We start from the raw sequence: 17,286 nt of genomic DNA on the forward strand, positions 1-17,286 counted from the left end.
ATATTATACGTTATAGGTATTTGGTAGAAAGAATTTTACAATATGATGTATTCTATTAAAATATATAATTTATATAAGAAAAAATATAGTTACAAGTACAATTATATACTAATATGTACACCAGTATAATGTGATTGGATAAAAAATAAATTTTATTAAAAATAGTATAAATTTAAATTTTAAATATAAATAAATCAGTATTGATACGCAGATTAATACATAACTTTACTTGTACGTAGCAAAACTAAATTTACAATAAAAAAATATTTAAGAATAAATATAAAAACTAATTGATATGTTAGATTATAAAATTATTTTTATTATATAATAAATTTAATATATCATATAAAATAATATAAATTTATAAATTTATTTTTTTAATCGAATTTTATATAGAATTTCATTCCTATAAATATTCCTCTACGTAATTTATGGCAATCAATTCACAAATCGTCTTTTTCATATTCAAGAAAAATCGCGAATCTACGTCGGAACTCCACAACGGTGATATGGATCCTTAATCCTTGGTCCATATCCAAAGAGTACCGTGAGAAGAAATATTTAATGGTTTTAGATTCTGCCTAAAACCTCCAGAAATCTCTTGGGGGTGCCATTCTCTTCTCCGAGCTTCTCTTACCTTTCTACTCCCCTCTGATTCTTCTTCCCCTCCCTCTCGCACCCGTGTATATATATCAACCCACCACCATGCATCGTCAAATCCATCAAAATAATAATAAAGCAACACGAGAAAGAAAGCTCCCAAGTACAAGCACAGGAAGACCATTAATTCCTATACAGTATTCACGTCAAAGTTATCTGCATTGATTTCTAACCTGTTTTCTTCAACCAGTACCAACACATATTCTTGCTGAATTCTTCACAATGGTATCCAAGACTGAAGGCAAGGCCATTGGCATTGATCTCGGCACTACTTACAGTTGTGTTGGCGTGTGGCAAAATGACCGCGTAGAGATAATAGCCAATGACCAGGGCAACAGAACCACTCCCTCCTACGTGGCTTTCACTGATACCGAGCGGTTGATTGGCGATGCAGCCAAGAACCAGGTCGCAATGAACCCTCAGAATACGGTTTTCGACGCCAAGCGGCTCATTGGTAGGCGATTCTCCGACCCGACGGTCCAGAGCGACATGAGACATTGGCCTTTCAAGGTCGTCGCAGGACCCGGAGACAAGCCGATGATAGTGGTGCAGTACAAAGGCGAAAACAAGCAATTCGCACCCGAAGAGATTTCTTCGATGGTGTTGGTCAAGATGAAGGAGATTGCCGAGGCTTACCTGGGTCATATTGTGAAGAACGCGGTGATCACGGTGCCGGCTTACTTCAACGATTCGCAGAGGCAGGCCACCAAGGACGCTGGCGCTATCGCGGGACTCAATGTGATGAGGATTATCAATGAGCCAACTGCAGCTGCCATTGCTTATGGACTTGACAAGAAGGGGTCGAGATCCGGAGAGAAGAACGTGCTTATTTTCGATCTCGGGGGTGGGACTTTCGATGTTTCACTACTGTCAATCGAGGAAGGGATATTTGAAGTTAAGGCCACTGCTGGTGATACCCATCTTGGTGGTGAGGATTTTGATAACAGACTTGTGAATCACTTTGTGGCAGAGTTCAATAGGAAGCACAAGAAAGACATTAGTGGCAGTGCAAGAGCTTTGAGGCGGCTGAGGACTGCGTGTGAAAGGGCGAAGAGGACTCTTTCTTCGACCTCTCAGACAACTATTGAGATCGATTCCCTCTTTGAAGGTATTGATTTCTATGCTACTATTACGAGGGCGAGATTTGAGGAATTGAACATGGATTTGTTCAGAAAGTGCATGGAACCAGTGGAGAAGTGTCTCCGAGACGCCAAGATTGACAAGAGTCAGGTTCATGAGGTTGTTCTCGTTGGCGGGTCGACGAGGATTCCCAAAGTCCAGCAACTTTTGCAGGATTTCTTTAACGGCAAGGAACTTTGCAAAAGCATAAACCCCGATGAGGCCGTCGCTTATGGGGCTGCCGTTCAAGCCGCAATTCTGAGCGGTGAGGGCAATGAGAAGGTCCAAGACTTGCTCTTGCTCGATGTCACCCCTCTTAGCCTTGGTATTGAGACCGCCGGAGGTGTAATGACAGTCTTGATTCCAAGGAACACAACGATTCCTACTAAAAAGGAGCAAATTTTCTCGACCTATTCAGATAATCAGCCAGGAGTGCTAATTCAGGTGTTTGAAGGTGAGAGGGCTAAAACCAAGGACAACAACCTTCTCGGAAAATTCGAGCTTACGGGCATTCCGCCGGCTCCAAGAGGCGTTCCTCAGATCAACGTGTGCTTCGACATTGACGCGAATGGTATATTAAACGTTTCTGCCGAGGACAAGACTGCAGGAGTAAAGAACAAGATTACCATTACCAACGACAAAGGAAGGCTGAGCAAGGAAGAGATTGAGAGGTTGGTGCAAGAGGCAGAGAAGTACAAGGCGGAGGATGAGGAGGTGAAGAAGAAGGTGGAGGCAAAGAATTCACTGGAAAATTACGCGTACAACATGAAGAATACGGTAAAGGACGAGAAATTGGCTGGGAAATTAGATCCAGCCGACAAGCAGAAGATGGAGAAGGCCATTAACGAGACGACCGATTGGCTGGACAGGAACCAATTGGCTGAAGTCGAGGAGTTTGAGGAGAAGTTGAAAGAGTTGGAGGCCTTATGCAACCCCATCATTACGAGGATGTATCAGGCCGCTGGTGGGGGTGAGATGCCCAGAGGTGGACATGACAAGGCTTCACCTGCTGGTTCCGGAGTTGGGCCTACAATCGAAGAGGTTGACTGAGGCTTCAAATTCAAAAGTTTGTCTTACACTCTATTTTGGCTTATGCCTGACTGCTTTTCTCAATAAATCAGTGTTTAGTGAGGTTTGAGGAAAATACAATTATGGAAACGAAAAAAGAAAGGAAAGGAGAACACTTGCATATGCAATGTAAAGTTTTAGTAATTTTTTTTTTTTTTTTTTTAGGGGTGTAAATATTAAAATACTGCAGTTTTTCTATCTTCATTAATAACTGCTTCAATTTCTATTCTTTGTTTGAATATATTGCTATGAATGCCTTCGGTGCTTATTTCTTCGCAAGTCCTTTGAAACGAGGTTAAAGGAATAAACGGTATACTAATTCATCATATTTCTGTTCGAAATTCCTCATGGGCAACATCCTAAAAATGAGAAATTTGAATAGAAACATCTAGCAAACAGGTGGGGAGCGTGTTAACTTCACGGTGATGCACGGTTCCTTTGTCTTTTAACAAAATTTTCCTCGGCAAGCCTTATTCCCGTATTCCTCTTTCCTATCTTCATCTACAGCCACCGAAGAACCCAGCTGGTGCGGCCACCTCGGCCCAAGACCTCTCTTCTGTCATTTCTTAATCCCGCAGCCACCGGATATGTGAGTTTAAGCGACCTGTCCTCTCGTCGTTCGAAGTACCCGCCAAGAGCACCGTCCTTCTAGGGCAACCAAATCGGTGAAGGTAAAATCCTCCTCGGTTCTATGCTTCGATCTGACTTTTTGTAAATGTAATGTCAAGTTGGTTTCAATTTGTTTGATGGAATTACCGTGAGAAAGATATCTTTTTCCTTGATCTGATCTGTTTGATGTTACCCATTACGGACTATGTTCTCTAAATTCAATGTTATAATTACAATTTTTCTTGGGAAAAAACTTTATCTCATAATGCTATAAGCCTATAAACATTTTGAAATTTTTAGTTGTATGCTTACAGGCTTTGTTTGCTTTCACATGGGCTTTAAACCTACCTCGTTTCATTATTCCCCAGCCTTTCCACTTCTCGATTCTCTTTTCATACCGTCTTGAGGAGAATCTGATTGCAAAGATGCATGCTTTTCCCCCCTTTTATTAATACGAGCATGTCTGGTTGACACAATAGATTTGCAGTCTTTTGCTTTTGAGGAGTTGTCAGGGACCAAGAATCATGGGATGGGAGTGATTGATGCTAACCATCAATAATTAAATAAATGTTATTTTCTTTCTATCAATGTTATTTCTTTTCAATAAATTTGTGCTAGAATTATGTTATTGTAATTTTCCTTTTTGTAAGAATGGGTTATTGCTTATTCCATCAAAAGCTGTTCGGCTATTTAATAGCTTGAGGCCAAGAATATATTATCAGTATTATCTTCAACTTTGTGTTGATTTGGAGTTGTGGTTTTTCTTGAATTAAACCAACTAAGGAGGCTTAGGATCCCTCGAAGTGTTCTACAAAATTTCATCATAGGCAGAAAACGCAAGGACAATTCTTGTTCTCTATCCATTCATAAACCCACTAAGAGGTCGCAAACTCTGGCACGTAACATGAGAGAGTTCTAAGCCTCTGCCACCCGCAACATGGGGGTGGGATGCCACTCATGACAACCTCAATCCAGTCATTTACAGTGCATTCCTCGCTATTGCGACCCACTTGCCTACAATAGGATTCTGGAATTATGACTCAATAATTCATATTCCCAGTCTAATTTTATTTTCTTGTGAACAATTGGTTTGTCTTTGGACGATTTGTAGATTTAGTTTTCCAATGCACTCATTATTTGGAGTAGCATTTCTATCCTGCGACAGTTATGATCTGTATGCAAAAATCATATTGTTAAGGACGTGTTTCACCGCCACCTACCACACGGATCACCTACAACAAATGAAAGGGCGGCACTGGTTGCCTTATAGAATCTCCGATGCCAAAGTTAGAATAATAATATGAAAGTAAGAGTATATAGTAAATTAAGTTAAGGATTTGTTACTTCCTGTAGGCTATTTATAGAAGTTATTTCCTTGGAGTGATTAGAGTCTAATTAGCCTTGTGAAGTCTTTTCCTTGTAGGAGTCTAAATCATGTGAAGCACTTTCCTTTTAGGAGTAGGAGTCTATCTCCTGTTAAGAATCTGAGTCTGTTTCCTTTTAGGAGAGTGGGTCGATCTGTCTTATCTCTTAGCTAAAGTTGTGGGGACTCAAATAGCCCTTCCACATATAACATATCGTTATCTGAGATATACACATCTTGGCCATGTTGTTCGTGACATCGTGAGTCAATACTTTACGTCCTCTATAAATAAAATAAAATAAAATAAAAATTTAACCACCCTATACAATTCTGCTTTTTTATTCAGTTTACTACTCTTGACCAAAAGTTTTGATTTTTCAATGTCATCTTCATATCTGCAATGATTTTGTCTGGCTTCCTGACCATTGCTGAAAGCTGGTGGGTATTCCATATCTATAGCATCCATGATCAAATTTGATATCGTCGAATATATCCTTCGCAAACTCAAATCTAGGAATTAACATTCTCTTGATGTAGACATTTCACCCATTTTAGTTCTTTTCAATTGTTCATCGTTAATGTTTTGTCTGATTTCTTTAGCAAGTGGGCGTCAAGACAAAGTTATAGCCATCTTGATTTAAAGAAATCTTCTTGCTGAAGATGATGCACAAGAATCTTCTTGAACATGGGTAAATGAGGTCAGCATAGGATGATTTCCCATTTTTTGTTTTAGAGGAAAGTTGTCTCCAGGAATCATAATAATAGAGATGTGGATTTTCTGACCACTCAGTAGACTCTGAATACTGAATAGCACCCGTTTCATTAGTGGCCTTTTTATATTCGACAATATGAAAGATGAAGCGGTGCGAATGAGCAAAACTTTAATGGTGAAAAGAACATGATCGTGATGACCTGAGAATTAGGAAAGGAGAGATCAAAATATAGTTACACAGATCTGTAAGGAAAATGAGATTTGTGTTCCAGTTCCAATCACAATATCCCAAACCCCACAAAACCTTACAGTTTTTTTTTTCAATTTATTTATTTATTATTATTATTATTATTTAATTTTTTAATGTGCTTGAGAGGTATTGCATATGAATTAATGGGGGAAGATAATGCAAATCAGGGTAAACTTGGAGATGATGCTACCCTTGAGAGTTGGAATTATTTGATGAACATGCAATAGGATGAAAGTACCACTGTCAAGCGAAAATCAACAGTGAGCTGGAATTGAAATTGCGTAGGACGCTAAACCTGGAGAACTTTTATGGAAAATCTTGCTACAGAACGAGGTAATTTCACATCCTCAGTGCACTAAACTTCTTTAGAGCATTTGGTTGACAGGTAGTTTGGCAACATGAATGGGCTTCTAGAAGTACAAGTGCGATTATTTTTCATCTCAAGTGTTGGTAATTGCATCCATAATGATATCACAAAAAGTGGGTACCATTATCATTGTTTGTTCAAATATCTGTGCTATCATTTTGATAATCTTAAAAGAGATACTTCTGTCATGTCTACTGGTAAGGAGACTTTTCTGTGACACTATGAAGTGAATTTCAGTTTGCTTCATATGTTACTATCACTACTCCTTTTTGTCATTATTTATTTATTCATCTAATGTATTTCTACCTTAATTTTTGTCTTTGCCATAGTGCCTCATTTATACTTTTGTGATAAATATAATAAAAGGTATGCCTGTACATATTTCATTTACTAACAATAGGAAGAACTTGTTATTTTGCAATTGTTATAATCCATAAGTAGCATTTTCCAGGGTAACTGTCATAATATTCGAGTGGATAAACTGCAATAACATTGCCAATTGCAACTACAAAGGGTTTCTCTTCCTTATTCTCCACATTTTGCCTAACGGATACTCTGGAACTACATAATCATCAATAGCAAAACTTGTTTCAAAGTGCACTAACTAAAATAGTCAGAGGTCATTGTAATGGATCACACGACTGCCTATTCCTTATTGTTCTTGTTATCCACTTTCAAGCTTTGGGGGTAATATGCTGTCATTAAATATGAAAAGAAACATATATCTGTTTGCCATTAAAAAGGGACGACAACTTGTTTTTCCAACAAAAGCACTCTCACTTGGCTCCCACGTTGAACAATTAAACAAAATTACAATTTACATCCTCATTAAGATTTTACCATTAATATGAATTAGATAGCATTTTGATGCACGTACAACAATAGGATTAACTGTTAGTCATCGCTTAGAGTGGAAGATGAAATTCCAAGAGAAGAGGTGAAGGTTACTGTAGTATCCCCACCAAGGTATCTCTTGAGCCGATCTAAGTCATCAGCTGCATCAAGCATTGTAGGCCTAGTAGATGGGGAATCTTGGGTGCAAAGGATACCTAGTTCAATTAACTCTCCAATTGCAACTTCCCACATTTTCTTCACTTCAGGGGCTTGATCTCTTGATGCTCTCACCAAAGAAGTGTCTATCACTCCTTCCATCCTTTCATGGAAGTGACTCTTCACCCATTTGTGCAGACTTAGCCCGCCAACAAACATGTCATCTGTTGGTCTTCTTCTAGTCACCATCTCAAGCACAATAATGCCAAAGCTGTAGACATCGCCTTTTGTGGTTGTAGTAGATCCAAACCCATACTCTGCAATTGGAGGTTTTAAAATATGACAAAAGTTTGTGCTTTCAAAATCTTAACAAATGTACAAATGTGTAGAAGGTAAAAAGTGCACAACAAATTTTAGTGTAGATGAACAGGACATGTGGAGTTCAGTTATAATTATGTGAGTTTATGGTGATTAAGGGGATAAGAATTCATATTATATGCCCAATGCAGGTGGCTTAAACATGTTAGATTGGATATAGTTGTTGTGAATGCATGACATAGTTGAATCAAGTTTATAAACTTCTGCAGTTCTCAAAATGTCTCCAGAAATGTGTAAGCAATCCCTTTTTCTGTTAACAATGAATTTATATGGGCCCCAATATAAGTATCAATTCACATTAATCTCAATTGAGTTCAAAGAAATTCGTCGTCTTTCATTTATTTATTTTCTAGATGCAGAAGGTAAGGGAGAAATCTGTACCTGGTGCAATGTATCCAACAGATCCATGTAGCATATTTACAGTAGAGTTTCCCGTTTCAACAGCTCCACTATTTTCCCCTCCTGCTGTCATAACCAACTTCGCAATCCCAAAATCAGATACTAGAGCTGTCATTTCATCGTTGAGAAGAATATTACTTGGTTTTAGATCACAGTGTATGACTCTGACTGGAGAGTGATGATGCAAATAGGCCATCCCTTCAGCTATATCACTGCAAATGTTCAATCTCTGGGGAAGACTCAAATCTGAAGAACTTGAAACCAAACCTGTGTCCAATTGCGGATAAAGATGGCTATCCAAGCTCCCATTGGCCATGTATGGAAGAACAAGAGCCTTAAAATCAGGTAGACTGCATGCTGTTATAATCCTTATCAGGTTCCTGTGACGGATCCTCTTTAAGACTTGACACTCTCGGCTAAAGCTCTTTGTTGAGTTTCCAGATTGCACATGTAACACCTTAACTGCAATTGTTGTTCCATCTGGAAGAACTCCCCTATAGACACGTCCATAGCTACCTGACCCGACTAGTCTCTGACCATCGAAGCCTGCAGTTGCATCCGATAGTTCTTTATAGGTAATTCTTGGGAAATTGTGGATTGGTTCTACTGGAGTTGGTTGCCTGACTGTTTCAGTTGTCCGAGTGTGAATAATCGCTCTAATGCGCCGAATCCCAATCACACAACATATTGTGGATAAAAATACTGATATGAATATCACTAGGATGAATATAATCAAGAACACAATTGAATGAAACAATTTATTTCTACTGCAAATTGGGATGTCAATAAGTTTGCCAGAAATATTTCTGCAGAGTCGGGGATTCTCCAAGAATGACAGAGTTGTTACTGTGTCGAAGATTCCACCAGTGGGAATCATTCCTTCGAAGTTGTTATAGGAGAGATTTAGAAAGGCGAGCGATTGAATATTATTGATGCTTTTTGGAATTGTCCCAGATAAGTGGTTTTGTGAAACGTCAAAAGACTCGAGGTATCTTAGTTTCCCTAAGGATTCTGGAAGACTCCCTTCAAGAGAGTTGTTTGAGAAATTGATCTTCATCAATGCAATGCAGCTCGATATCTGAGGGAAGATACTGCCTGTAAATTTATTGGACGAGAGATCCATCTCTTGCACATTTTGCAACATGCTAAGCTCGATTGGCAAAGGCCCTTCAAGGTGATTATGCGAAAGATTTATAAAAATTCTGATCTCACGCATACTTGCAACCACTGGAGGGATGTTGCCTGTCAATCTGTTATGTGATAAATCAAGCTTGTAAATATTTGTGCAGTTTCCCAAAGTTGAAGGTATTGCTCCTGAGAGAAGGTTGTTGTTCAGAAACAAAGAAGTTAATCGAACCAAATTTCCTAAACTAGCAGGGATTTCACCAGAGAACCTATTGTGTGATAGGTCTAGCAGACCCAGGTGAGCAAGCTTACTTAGTTTTGAAGGAATTGCACCGGTGAAGACATTATGTGATACCAAAAGTTGTTCCAATCTTGACAATCGACCCATCTCTTCTGCTTCGATTCCACTTAGAAGATTGAATGCCAAGTTCAGGTTTACAAGCTTTGAAAGATTTGCCAACTCCAGAGGAATTGATCCAAAGATTTTGTTTTCTTGTAGTGACAGAGCTGTTAGATTGACACCAAGTTGGCCAATGGAACTCGGCAACTTCCCCCCGAGGCCAATACCAAAGAGTTCAACCTCCTTTAGATGAGTGCAGTTTCCAAGGGCATTGAAGAATGGAACAAGATTGGTGTTGTCATCGTGACTTTCCATATTATTATATGATAAATGTAGATATTCAAGTTCTGGTAGGTTCCTCACAATCTCTGAAGGCAGTACACCAGAGAGACAATTATTCTCCACATCTAGTTCAGATAACTCAAGATTGGCTAAAGAGAGAGGAAGTTGTCCAGTAAAATTGTTATTGTACAAATAGAGGTTCCATAGACGTGAACAGTTTCCAATATCTTCCGGAATTGTGCCTGTGAGGAAGTTTTCGGACAAATCTATGTTTTGCAATGAAGAGCAATTGGAGAAGAGGACTGGTGAAAGTTTACCGCTTATATTGTTTTGGAAAATTTGTAGTAACTCAAGTTCGGACAGAAGGGCAAAGGAGGATGGTATTGAACCATGCAGATTGTTCCTTTCAAGCATGAGACTGCGGAGATGTCTAAGGGAGGAAAGTTCAGGTGGAATGTTGCCTGAGAAGTGATTGCCGACAATTGTTAAGATACGAAGGCCGGTGAGATTGGAAATGAAGGGTGAAAGCTTCCCTACAAGTTCAGTATCTTCCAGTACAAGTTGTGATACACGGTGATGGTGTTTGTCACATCTCACACCTGTGAAGTTGCACACCTCAACAGCCTCATCCCAGTTTGCAAGGGTGGAATTTGGATCGAGTGTTATGGTCTTTTTGAATGCCAACAGAGCAGCCTTATCTAAAATCAAAGAGTGATGAGGGGGATTGTGATGGCCTAAGATTCTATTACCAGAAGACGAAGTCAAATGTTGTAGTAACAGGAGAAACAAGGACTTTATGAAGAATTTTGAGATGGACATGTTGGAAGTGCCTGATAGTATTACCTTTTAAGGAAGTCTCCTCTATTTTTTTCCTTCCTGCACACTGCTTCATATCATAATCTGCTTATGGAAGTAGCAGAAGAGTTGGCAACTGGATGCAGGGAGAGAGCAGAGGTGGTTTGGGGAGTAAGAGGGAAGTCCTCACAAGGTTTTAATAAAGCCTTTGGAAAGACAAGTTCAATAGAGGCAATGATTTGTAAGAGGACTAGAAGAATACTCCTATCTTTTTCATCATGGTTGCTACCATGATGCGTAGACTTCTACTCAACTAAAGTGGAATACCCACTGAGATGACACTAAAAGAACTAGAGCAAAAGATTGGTGGATACAATTTTATTGTCGCCGGCACTATATTGCACACATACCAACACTGATGCAGTTGACATTTGTGTGTTCACACTCATAGAGATTGAGAAATGCAATTGTCATTTTCATGCTCTATCTAGAGCAATTCTGCAACTTGTGTGATGTGTCTAAGGCCATTCATGAATGTGGTTAGTTTTCTAGTACAGGAATTCTACTTGGAGGACAGAATGAAAGATGCAGTTGACATTCATGGTAAAATTTTAATTACTCTTTTGGGATATTAGCTAGATAGAAAACAGCACTATCCGTGTACATCAGTTGGATTCTTTTAGATGGCAGAAAATTTTCCCAGAATACTAAAGACGACAAATTGATTGCTTTGATGCCCATCTCTATCTGCCCAATTTTGCATTTTAGGGGGAGTATTGCATTCCTAATGAGTTCTGCTTATAGATCCAGTTATTTAGACTGAGGATTTTCTCAACGTGAAACATAATTCAATGATATTTTCATAATACTCGGCAATCAAACCGACCTCATTTATCCAAAACCAATTAAATCAGTTGCTTTTCCCTTGTAAATAAGTTTCTAAGCCCAGTAGGCCCCCAAGATGAAAATGAACTTTTCCCAGAAAATGTTGGTAGAGCTCCTGAAAAATTTTCCCGAGAAACTTCTCCCAGCTCAGGTAAAATTGTGAGCTTGGAAAGTCGATTCATATTAAAAACAATTATAGCTAACATACTCCCACATTCGTCTCCCTGTACTATTAGAACCAAATGGGATGATAACAGCATGCTTTTTCCATTAATGGGAAGTCTTTCTGTTGAAGTTTAGTCTGTATCTCTAGAAAACCATATATGATGTTATGAGCAAGGCTCATAGGATGATAAGTAATAAATGAGGGATTCAGGTCTCTGTTGGTTGATATATTGTCTGGGGGGATTGGTAGCAGAAGGATGTCGCTCGATGTTTGCTGTTATTTTTGTATGCCGTGTTATTGTGCGCTGGTGCTTGGTGCCATCCAGATCTATAGGGCTTCTCTTGCTATGTTATTATTGAATAAGTTCCTCAGGGTGGTCATTTCATAACATCAACCATCTTAAGAATATTATTATTTTTTTGTTTAATTTTTTACACAGACCACCTTGTTCTTGACTAATTACTGTCTTCTAGTGGTGGACACTCATGCAATATTTGAAGAAATATGGAGCTTTGAAGGCTAGCGTTCGAAGTTTCTATGCCATCAAGCTAACGTGCCCTGGAATTCAACCATCAATGTCCATAAGTGATCTAGTGAGCCACAGTGGAAACTGTATTGCATAGCAGATGGCATCTGACAATCCCATGTTTCTTTAGCAAGAAACAAGGGAGAGAAAAGAAAGAAAGAAAGAAAGAAAGGAACAACGTAGAAGAGACATTTTGAAGGAGATTGCCTAGTACCTGTTTATTGACTCACAATTAACATCGGCTTCTGATGAGCAGTCACTCATGTTAAGGGTCAATACTCTTTCCCGCCTTCTGCAGAAAGATCCTTGAAAGCTGAAACTGCACTCAACTTGAAGGCTGAACGTGATGAATATGTTGGTGGAAATGGTGATTGCTGCAACAGCACATGAAAATAAGCCTGCAGAGAAATCTCCAACGCTTAAGGGGTGAGTCCAGTGGGCTGCAAACAGGCACCAGCCAAGCCGAGGAAGGACCGTTTGCAGAGCTGCTGCTTTATGTCAGGATTTTTCTACAACGGCGACATTCGCATAGGATGGAACTCTCAAAATTTTCATCCTTCTTTATAAGATCGCAACAATCGAGCATCACTATCTACCTTGATTAGATAGTGATTATCAGAATCTTCTGGCAAGCTAAACGAAAACATTGGGAGGGATGCTATCCTTGGAAGATTGGTCCACTGAGAATTTTGAGTTTTAAGATTAAATGTTAAAATATTATATTTTAATATTATTATTATTTTAAGATTTGAAAAAATTGAATTGTTTATTATATTTTATATGAAAATTTGAGAAAATTGTAATGATGAGATGAAAATTTTATGTTTAAAATGAAAAATTTCAATAACCAAACAGTACCTTTAAAATGATGTTGTTTGGTCTTGCGTGTGTCAGTGAGTGTTCCTCCATGAGCTGGCATACTCGATACAGTTATTTTCATTTTGCTAAACATTGTTAGATTAACAAAGGAAGCACACGAATATGCAAAAATATATAAGATTGAAACTTGTTACAAATAAATGGAATATATCCCATGTACAAACAGTGCCAACAACCTATGCTATATTAAATATACGATGTTTTTGTATGATTGCAATTAAACTATTTCCGAGCACGCTACAAAAAAACCAAATAAAAAACAAAAAACAAGCAAACCAAGCAATCGACCACTATGGCTCCTCTGCGCCTTCATCCCCCATTGACTCGTCCTGCAACATGTTCATCAACATGGATATCTGCTCTTGCAGCATTGCATTCTCTCTCTCGACCTCTGCACGTTTGCTTCGTTCTTGCAGGAGTTGGAGCTGCAGGTGTTCTAGGCACTGAGAATCCTCTTCCAATTGCTGATTCAGGCCATCAATCTCCCGGTCCTGCAAGTATGACAAAATATGGTTCATTTTGTTCTGCAAAAGCCATAACACCCACATCTCTCTCTCTCTCTCTCTCTCTCTCTCTCTCTCTCTCTCTCTCTCTCTCTGTAATCTGTATTTGTCGATTTTCATGCAGCCTGTAATCATAAAAGGAGAGGGTTTTGGGAAGGAGAGGGTTTTGGGAATAGCACCTTCCTGTTCATTTCCTGGATAGCAATCTTCCTCATGCTCTCGACAACATCCACGTTGACTAGTTTTCTCTTCTTCCCCATCAGCCAACCTTGGGGATAGCTTGCAGAGTCAAAGTCGGGTGGCGGGAGTAACGACTCAGCTGATGGCCGTCGGCCATTTATATTGGTTATAGGCTCTAAAGGTTCAAACAGAGCCTTTCGACGCTCAGAGATATCAGCTGTTGCAGTAGGGTCCTGCGTCTTCTCTTCAGTCATAAGCTCTCCTCCCTGCTTGTTGGGTGTTTCATTAGCATTGTCTTCCGTTACCTTGTCTAAACTCCTCCCGCTAGCTGTTGGAAACAAGTTACTATTCTAGTTCCAACAAACTCAGACACGCTGTATATTTATTCGCTAACGAAGTATCAAACATAATAGGGTAGGCAATGTCCTTATGCCATTTCTACCATGCAGCGTTGTTCATATACAGGAAAATCGCCAATGCATGGGTGGAGATTGCATCCAACGAAAATGGTTTGCTAATGCCAACATATAACATATAACCAAAGTATGCATAAGTGCATATATATGGGAAATACTTTATTTATATATATATATATATAAATATGGTGCTTGAAACTGAAAAATCCACTCTCGTTCAAGGCAAAACTTGATCCTCTTTTTTACTCAACAAATTGATATTTTTCAGTAGCCCAAATAACTTAAGAAGCACAGGAAAGGTGTGAAACATTCGGGCATGGTAGCAACAAAGTCAGGTACAGAGTCCTTCGATTGAAGACTCTAAAAGTAATATAAAACTACATCCTTGGGAATCCTACGTTCTGCTCCATAGAATTGGGGTTTAGACTCAATAGGCACTTCAGCACCATATAAAAGTAAATATGTTTGTGATCATGTGGATCCCAAAGTGTTCAGCACAATGTCTATATCAAGGACGAGTATATATTACCATAAGTAACGTAATATTACATAAGGAGGCTGGCTTCAATATAAAAACAATGAGAAATACTAATTATCATTCCCACACTACACACTAACATGTGATTTATCATTTTTGTCCTATCTAAAAACATATATTTACACATCAATATATCTATTTAAATAAAATGATAAATCACATGTTATTGTATGGTGTAAGTGATGATAAATATAATTTTTCTTTTCATAACTAGGCATCTCCATTTAGATGGATTCAATTTCGCATGAACGACGTTGTCGTAACATTCCACAACTCACCAAGAAATGATGTTTTTATGACTGGAATGAAGCCGGACTCATTACATGAGACATCAGCCTAGCATACATCAAAACATAAGAAAAGGGGTAAAGGATTCGCCCGCCAGGGGGGTGGGGGGTGGTGAAGGCATTGTCAATGAGATTAAGAAAACAGTCATACTCACCATTACTTATATTTAGATCATATAAATGATATTTGTAATTTTAAAATGTATAAATTTCACGCACTTTCTTTAAAAAAAAAAAGTAAATTTGGTCATTGGCCATTGGCCACAAGTCCACAACCTCTATTGCCACTATAAGTTAATGTGGCTTGCAAATGTCTCCACTACATCTATTACTAAATATAGGCCGAAAATTGTGCGGTTCAAAACAAGAAGAAAAATAGCATCATATCCTCTAAGGCAAACTTTAAAGAGAAATAATACACAATACTCTTCACAATACATGATATAAAATGAGAATATTTTTTATAAAGTGGTGTTATTTTTATATGATATTTTACAATAATACCCCTCATTTCAAGAGGGCAAAATGCACAACCCAATATAATATTAAGAAGAAAACTTCTGCAACACATGTTCCATTAATAGAAATAAATATAGTTACGGAAGGACGCAAAAATGGGAGGCTAGAGTTGGTGGAATTGGATAGCCAACCTGATCACACCTTGGGACTCGCGGCAAAGCCACACGATGTTGTCACTTGTCAATATTCTAATTCAAGTTAAGAGATTTGGACATTAAAGGTTAAGATATGGTGATATTTGGTTTGCAATAAAAATATCATAAAATAAATATGTTGACAATAAAAATAATATAAAGTAATGTTGTTCAAATAGGGAAATTGGACAAACACCGAAACAAATGGCCCACACCTTTCAAAATAAGCAAACTTCAGATAGAAGAATATATTATATGAGCGGCGACCCCAATAAATTTGAAACAGAAGGCGAGGGTGACGACCCATTAAAAAAATGAAAAATATTTGTATTAAGCAAGACCTTGCTTTCTTGTTTTTTAACAAATATACAAATTTAAGGCATAAAAAGTCATTTTTTAATAATAAATTTTATTGTTTTAAATAAGAACGTGTAAAACTTGAATACGTGTAAAGAGGGCTTGTTCATCCTTTGCATTTCCTACCCTTGACAAGCAATTTCCCAAAAAATATATATATATATACACACGATATTACATAAATATAAATACTTTATTGAAATTTAATAAATTTATTTTATAATAAAAATAATTTAAATTTAATTTTTTATATTCTCTTCAAGTTGAAGTATTTTTTTTTTAAAAAATACTCTAACGATTATAGCATGTTTACCACGTGGAAAGTCAGCAACTCGTTCTGTTTTAACTTTTTACTTTTACGCCTCACGAGCTTCAACCACCCCTTTCCCTACACAGATGGTTGTGGACCTGAGGTCGATGAATTCTTTGATGATAATAATTCAATATAATTAAAAGATTAATAATTAAAAAGAAGTTTAAATAGATAGGATTTTTTCCCAAAAAATATTCTAGCTCAGATCAATAATCTCTCGTTAACTGTTTGATGAATTTGACTATTCTTTTCTGGGAGGGAGGAGGGCGGGGGAGTTAAAGCAAATCAGAGAGAACACGCCATGGGAGAATCTCCACAAAGATTCTCAGCGTTAGAACTCTTAAGAAACTGGACCAAAAACAGCCGTACGTAAAGATCTTGCTATAACAAGCAACAATCACGCTGAGAATTGAATTATACACTATAACACAAGAAGTTCAAGCAGGATAAGGGTCGGTGAGGTGAGGTCGGTCTTCAGAATCATACAAATGTCAAAAAAACAGCGACACAGAGAGAGAAAGAGAGAGACGATGGATACTACCTGATCTCTTTCGAGATTTCCAAAAAATCCGAGGGGAAGAGACCGGAGAGAACCCTACCAAAGCCCCATCCACCGTCTTCCTTTCCCTAATCTGGTTTTGGTTTTCCATTAAAGAAGAATAAGAGGAGGAAGAGAGAACAGAAGCGTCAACTCCAAGTCAAATTTTCAAGGAACAGAGACCAAGCTTTCTTAGAGACACAGAGGGATGGTGTTGTTTGTGGGATATGTTTGTTTGTGGGTGTTTCAGCTATATTCTTGTAAGGACAGAGAGATGATAAAATTGTTCGGTCACAATATTTACGCAGACGGGGGATTCTATTGGATTCTTTGGACGGTTTAGATGGGTTGCATTCCGGTGAAGCATTCAATGACTACAGTTGTCTCCTTTATTTTTCCACGTGGATTCCCCTCGTTCATTGTTTTGCATTTTATATTTATATTTATATATGATGGTCAAATCCACGTGGAATGGGCTGAGAACGAATTTAAGCACACCCTAACGACCAAAAAAAACCTAGTCTTAGGTTGCTGCATCCCATCCTAATAGGACGACAGCTTGTGGTTTTTTCTGTTCTAGTTAAAAGC

The 17,286-nt window shown here is 38.2% G+C and overlaps 3 protein-coding genes across 13 annotated transcripts; 1 reads left to right on the plus strand and 2 right to left on the minus strand.

Annotated features, from left to right (window-relative positions):
- The first annotated feature begins 451 nt into the window (after nucleotides 1–451).
- LOC122301192 (heat shock 70 kDa protein-like) lies at nucleotides 452–12,806 on the plus strand. Of its 11 annotated transcripts, XM_043112369.1 has the most exons (5): nucleotides 452–2,845; nucleotides 3,355–3,518; nucleotides 5,420–5,517; nucleotides 5,949–6,114; nucleotides 11,982–12,806. In XM_043112369.1, the coding sequence occupies exon 1, from the start codon at nucleotides 883–885 to the stop codon at nucleotides 2,827–2,829; it is 1,947 nt and encodes a 648-aa protein (XP_042968303.1). In that variant the 5' UTR covers nucleotides 452–882; the 3' UTR covers nucleotides 2,830–2,845; nucleotides 3,355–3,518; nucleotides 5,420–5,517; nucleotides 5,949–6,114; nucleotides 11,982–12,806. The 11 variants fall into 11 exon arrangements, 8 of the variants coding, with proteins under 8 accessions (XP_042968303.1, XP_042968304.1, XP_042968302.1 ...); XM_043112370.1 differs by lacking the exon at nucleotides 5,420–5,517 and having other exon boundaries at nucleotides 11,948–12,806; XM_043112368.1 differs by lacking the exon at nucleotides 5,420–5,517.
- LOC122301190 (putative leucine-rich repeat receptor-like serine/threonine-protein kinase At2g24130) lies at nucleotides 6,971–11,701 on the minus strand. The gene is made up of 2 exons (XM_043112364.1): nucleotides 7,898–11,701; nucleotides 6,971–7,455 (listed from the first exon to the last, which is right to left on the minus strand). The coding sequence occupies exons 1-2, from the start codon at nucleotides 10,479–10,481 to the stop codon at nucleotides 7,043–7,045; spliced, it is 2,997 nt and encodes a 998-aa protein (XP_042968298.1). The 5' UTR covers nucleotides 10,482–11,701; the 3' UTR covers nucleotides 6,971–7,042.
- Nucleotides 12,807–13,014: 208 nt separating the features above from the next.
- LOC122301202 (protein HEADING DATE REPRESSOR 1-like) lies at nucleotides 13,015–17,173 on the minus strand. The gene is made up of 3 exons (XM_043112388.1): nucleotides 16,702–17,173; nucleotides 13,596–13,924; nucleotides 13,015–13,404 (listed from the first exon to the last, which is right to left on the minus strand). Exons 1-3 carry the CDS (start codon nucleotides 16,808–16,810, stop codon nucleotides 13,204–13,206), a joined length of 639 nt encoding a protein of 212 aa, XP_042968322.1. The 5' UTR covers nucleotides 16,811–17,173; the 3' UTR covers nucleotides 13,015–13,203.
- Nucleotides 17,174–17,286: the final 113 nt, after the last annotated feature.

Source organism: Carya illinoinensis, chromosome 2 (assembly GCF_018687715.1).
Source record: "Carya illinoinensis cultivar Pawnee chromosome 2, C.illinoinensisPawnee_v1, whole genome shotgun sequence".
Classification (NCBI taxonomy): domain Eukaryota; kingdom Viridiplantae; phylum Streptophyta; class Magnoliopsida; order Fagales; family Juglandaceae; genus Carya; species Carya illinoinensis.

Coding starts and splice junctions, on each gene's coding strand:
- LOC122301192 (XM_043112369.1), top strand. CDS start 883: ATGGTATCCAAGACTGAAGGCAAGGCCATTGGCATTGATCTCGGCACT.
- LOC122301190 (XM_043112364.1), bottom strand. CDS start 10,481: ATGTCCATCTCAAAATTCTTCATAAAGTCCTTGTTTCTCCTGTTACTA. Junction 7,456..7,897: donor TGTTGGATACATTGCACCAG/GTACAGATTTCT, acceptor CTCCAATTGCAG/AGTATGGGTTTGGATCTACT.
- LOC122301202 (XM_043112388.1), bottom strand. CDS start 16,810: ATGGAAAACCAAAACCAGATTAGGGAAAGGAAGACGGTGGATGGGGCT. Junction 13,925..16,701: donor GAAATCTCGAAAGAGATCAG/GTAGTATCCATC, acceptor TGTTTCCAACAG/CTAGCGGGAGGAGTTTAGAC. Junction 13,405..13,595: donor TCCAGGAAATGAACAGGAAG/GTGCTATTCCCA, acceptor TCATACTTGCAG/GACCGGGAGATTGATGGCCT.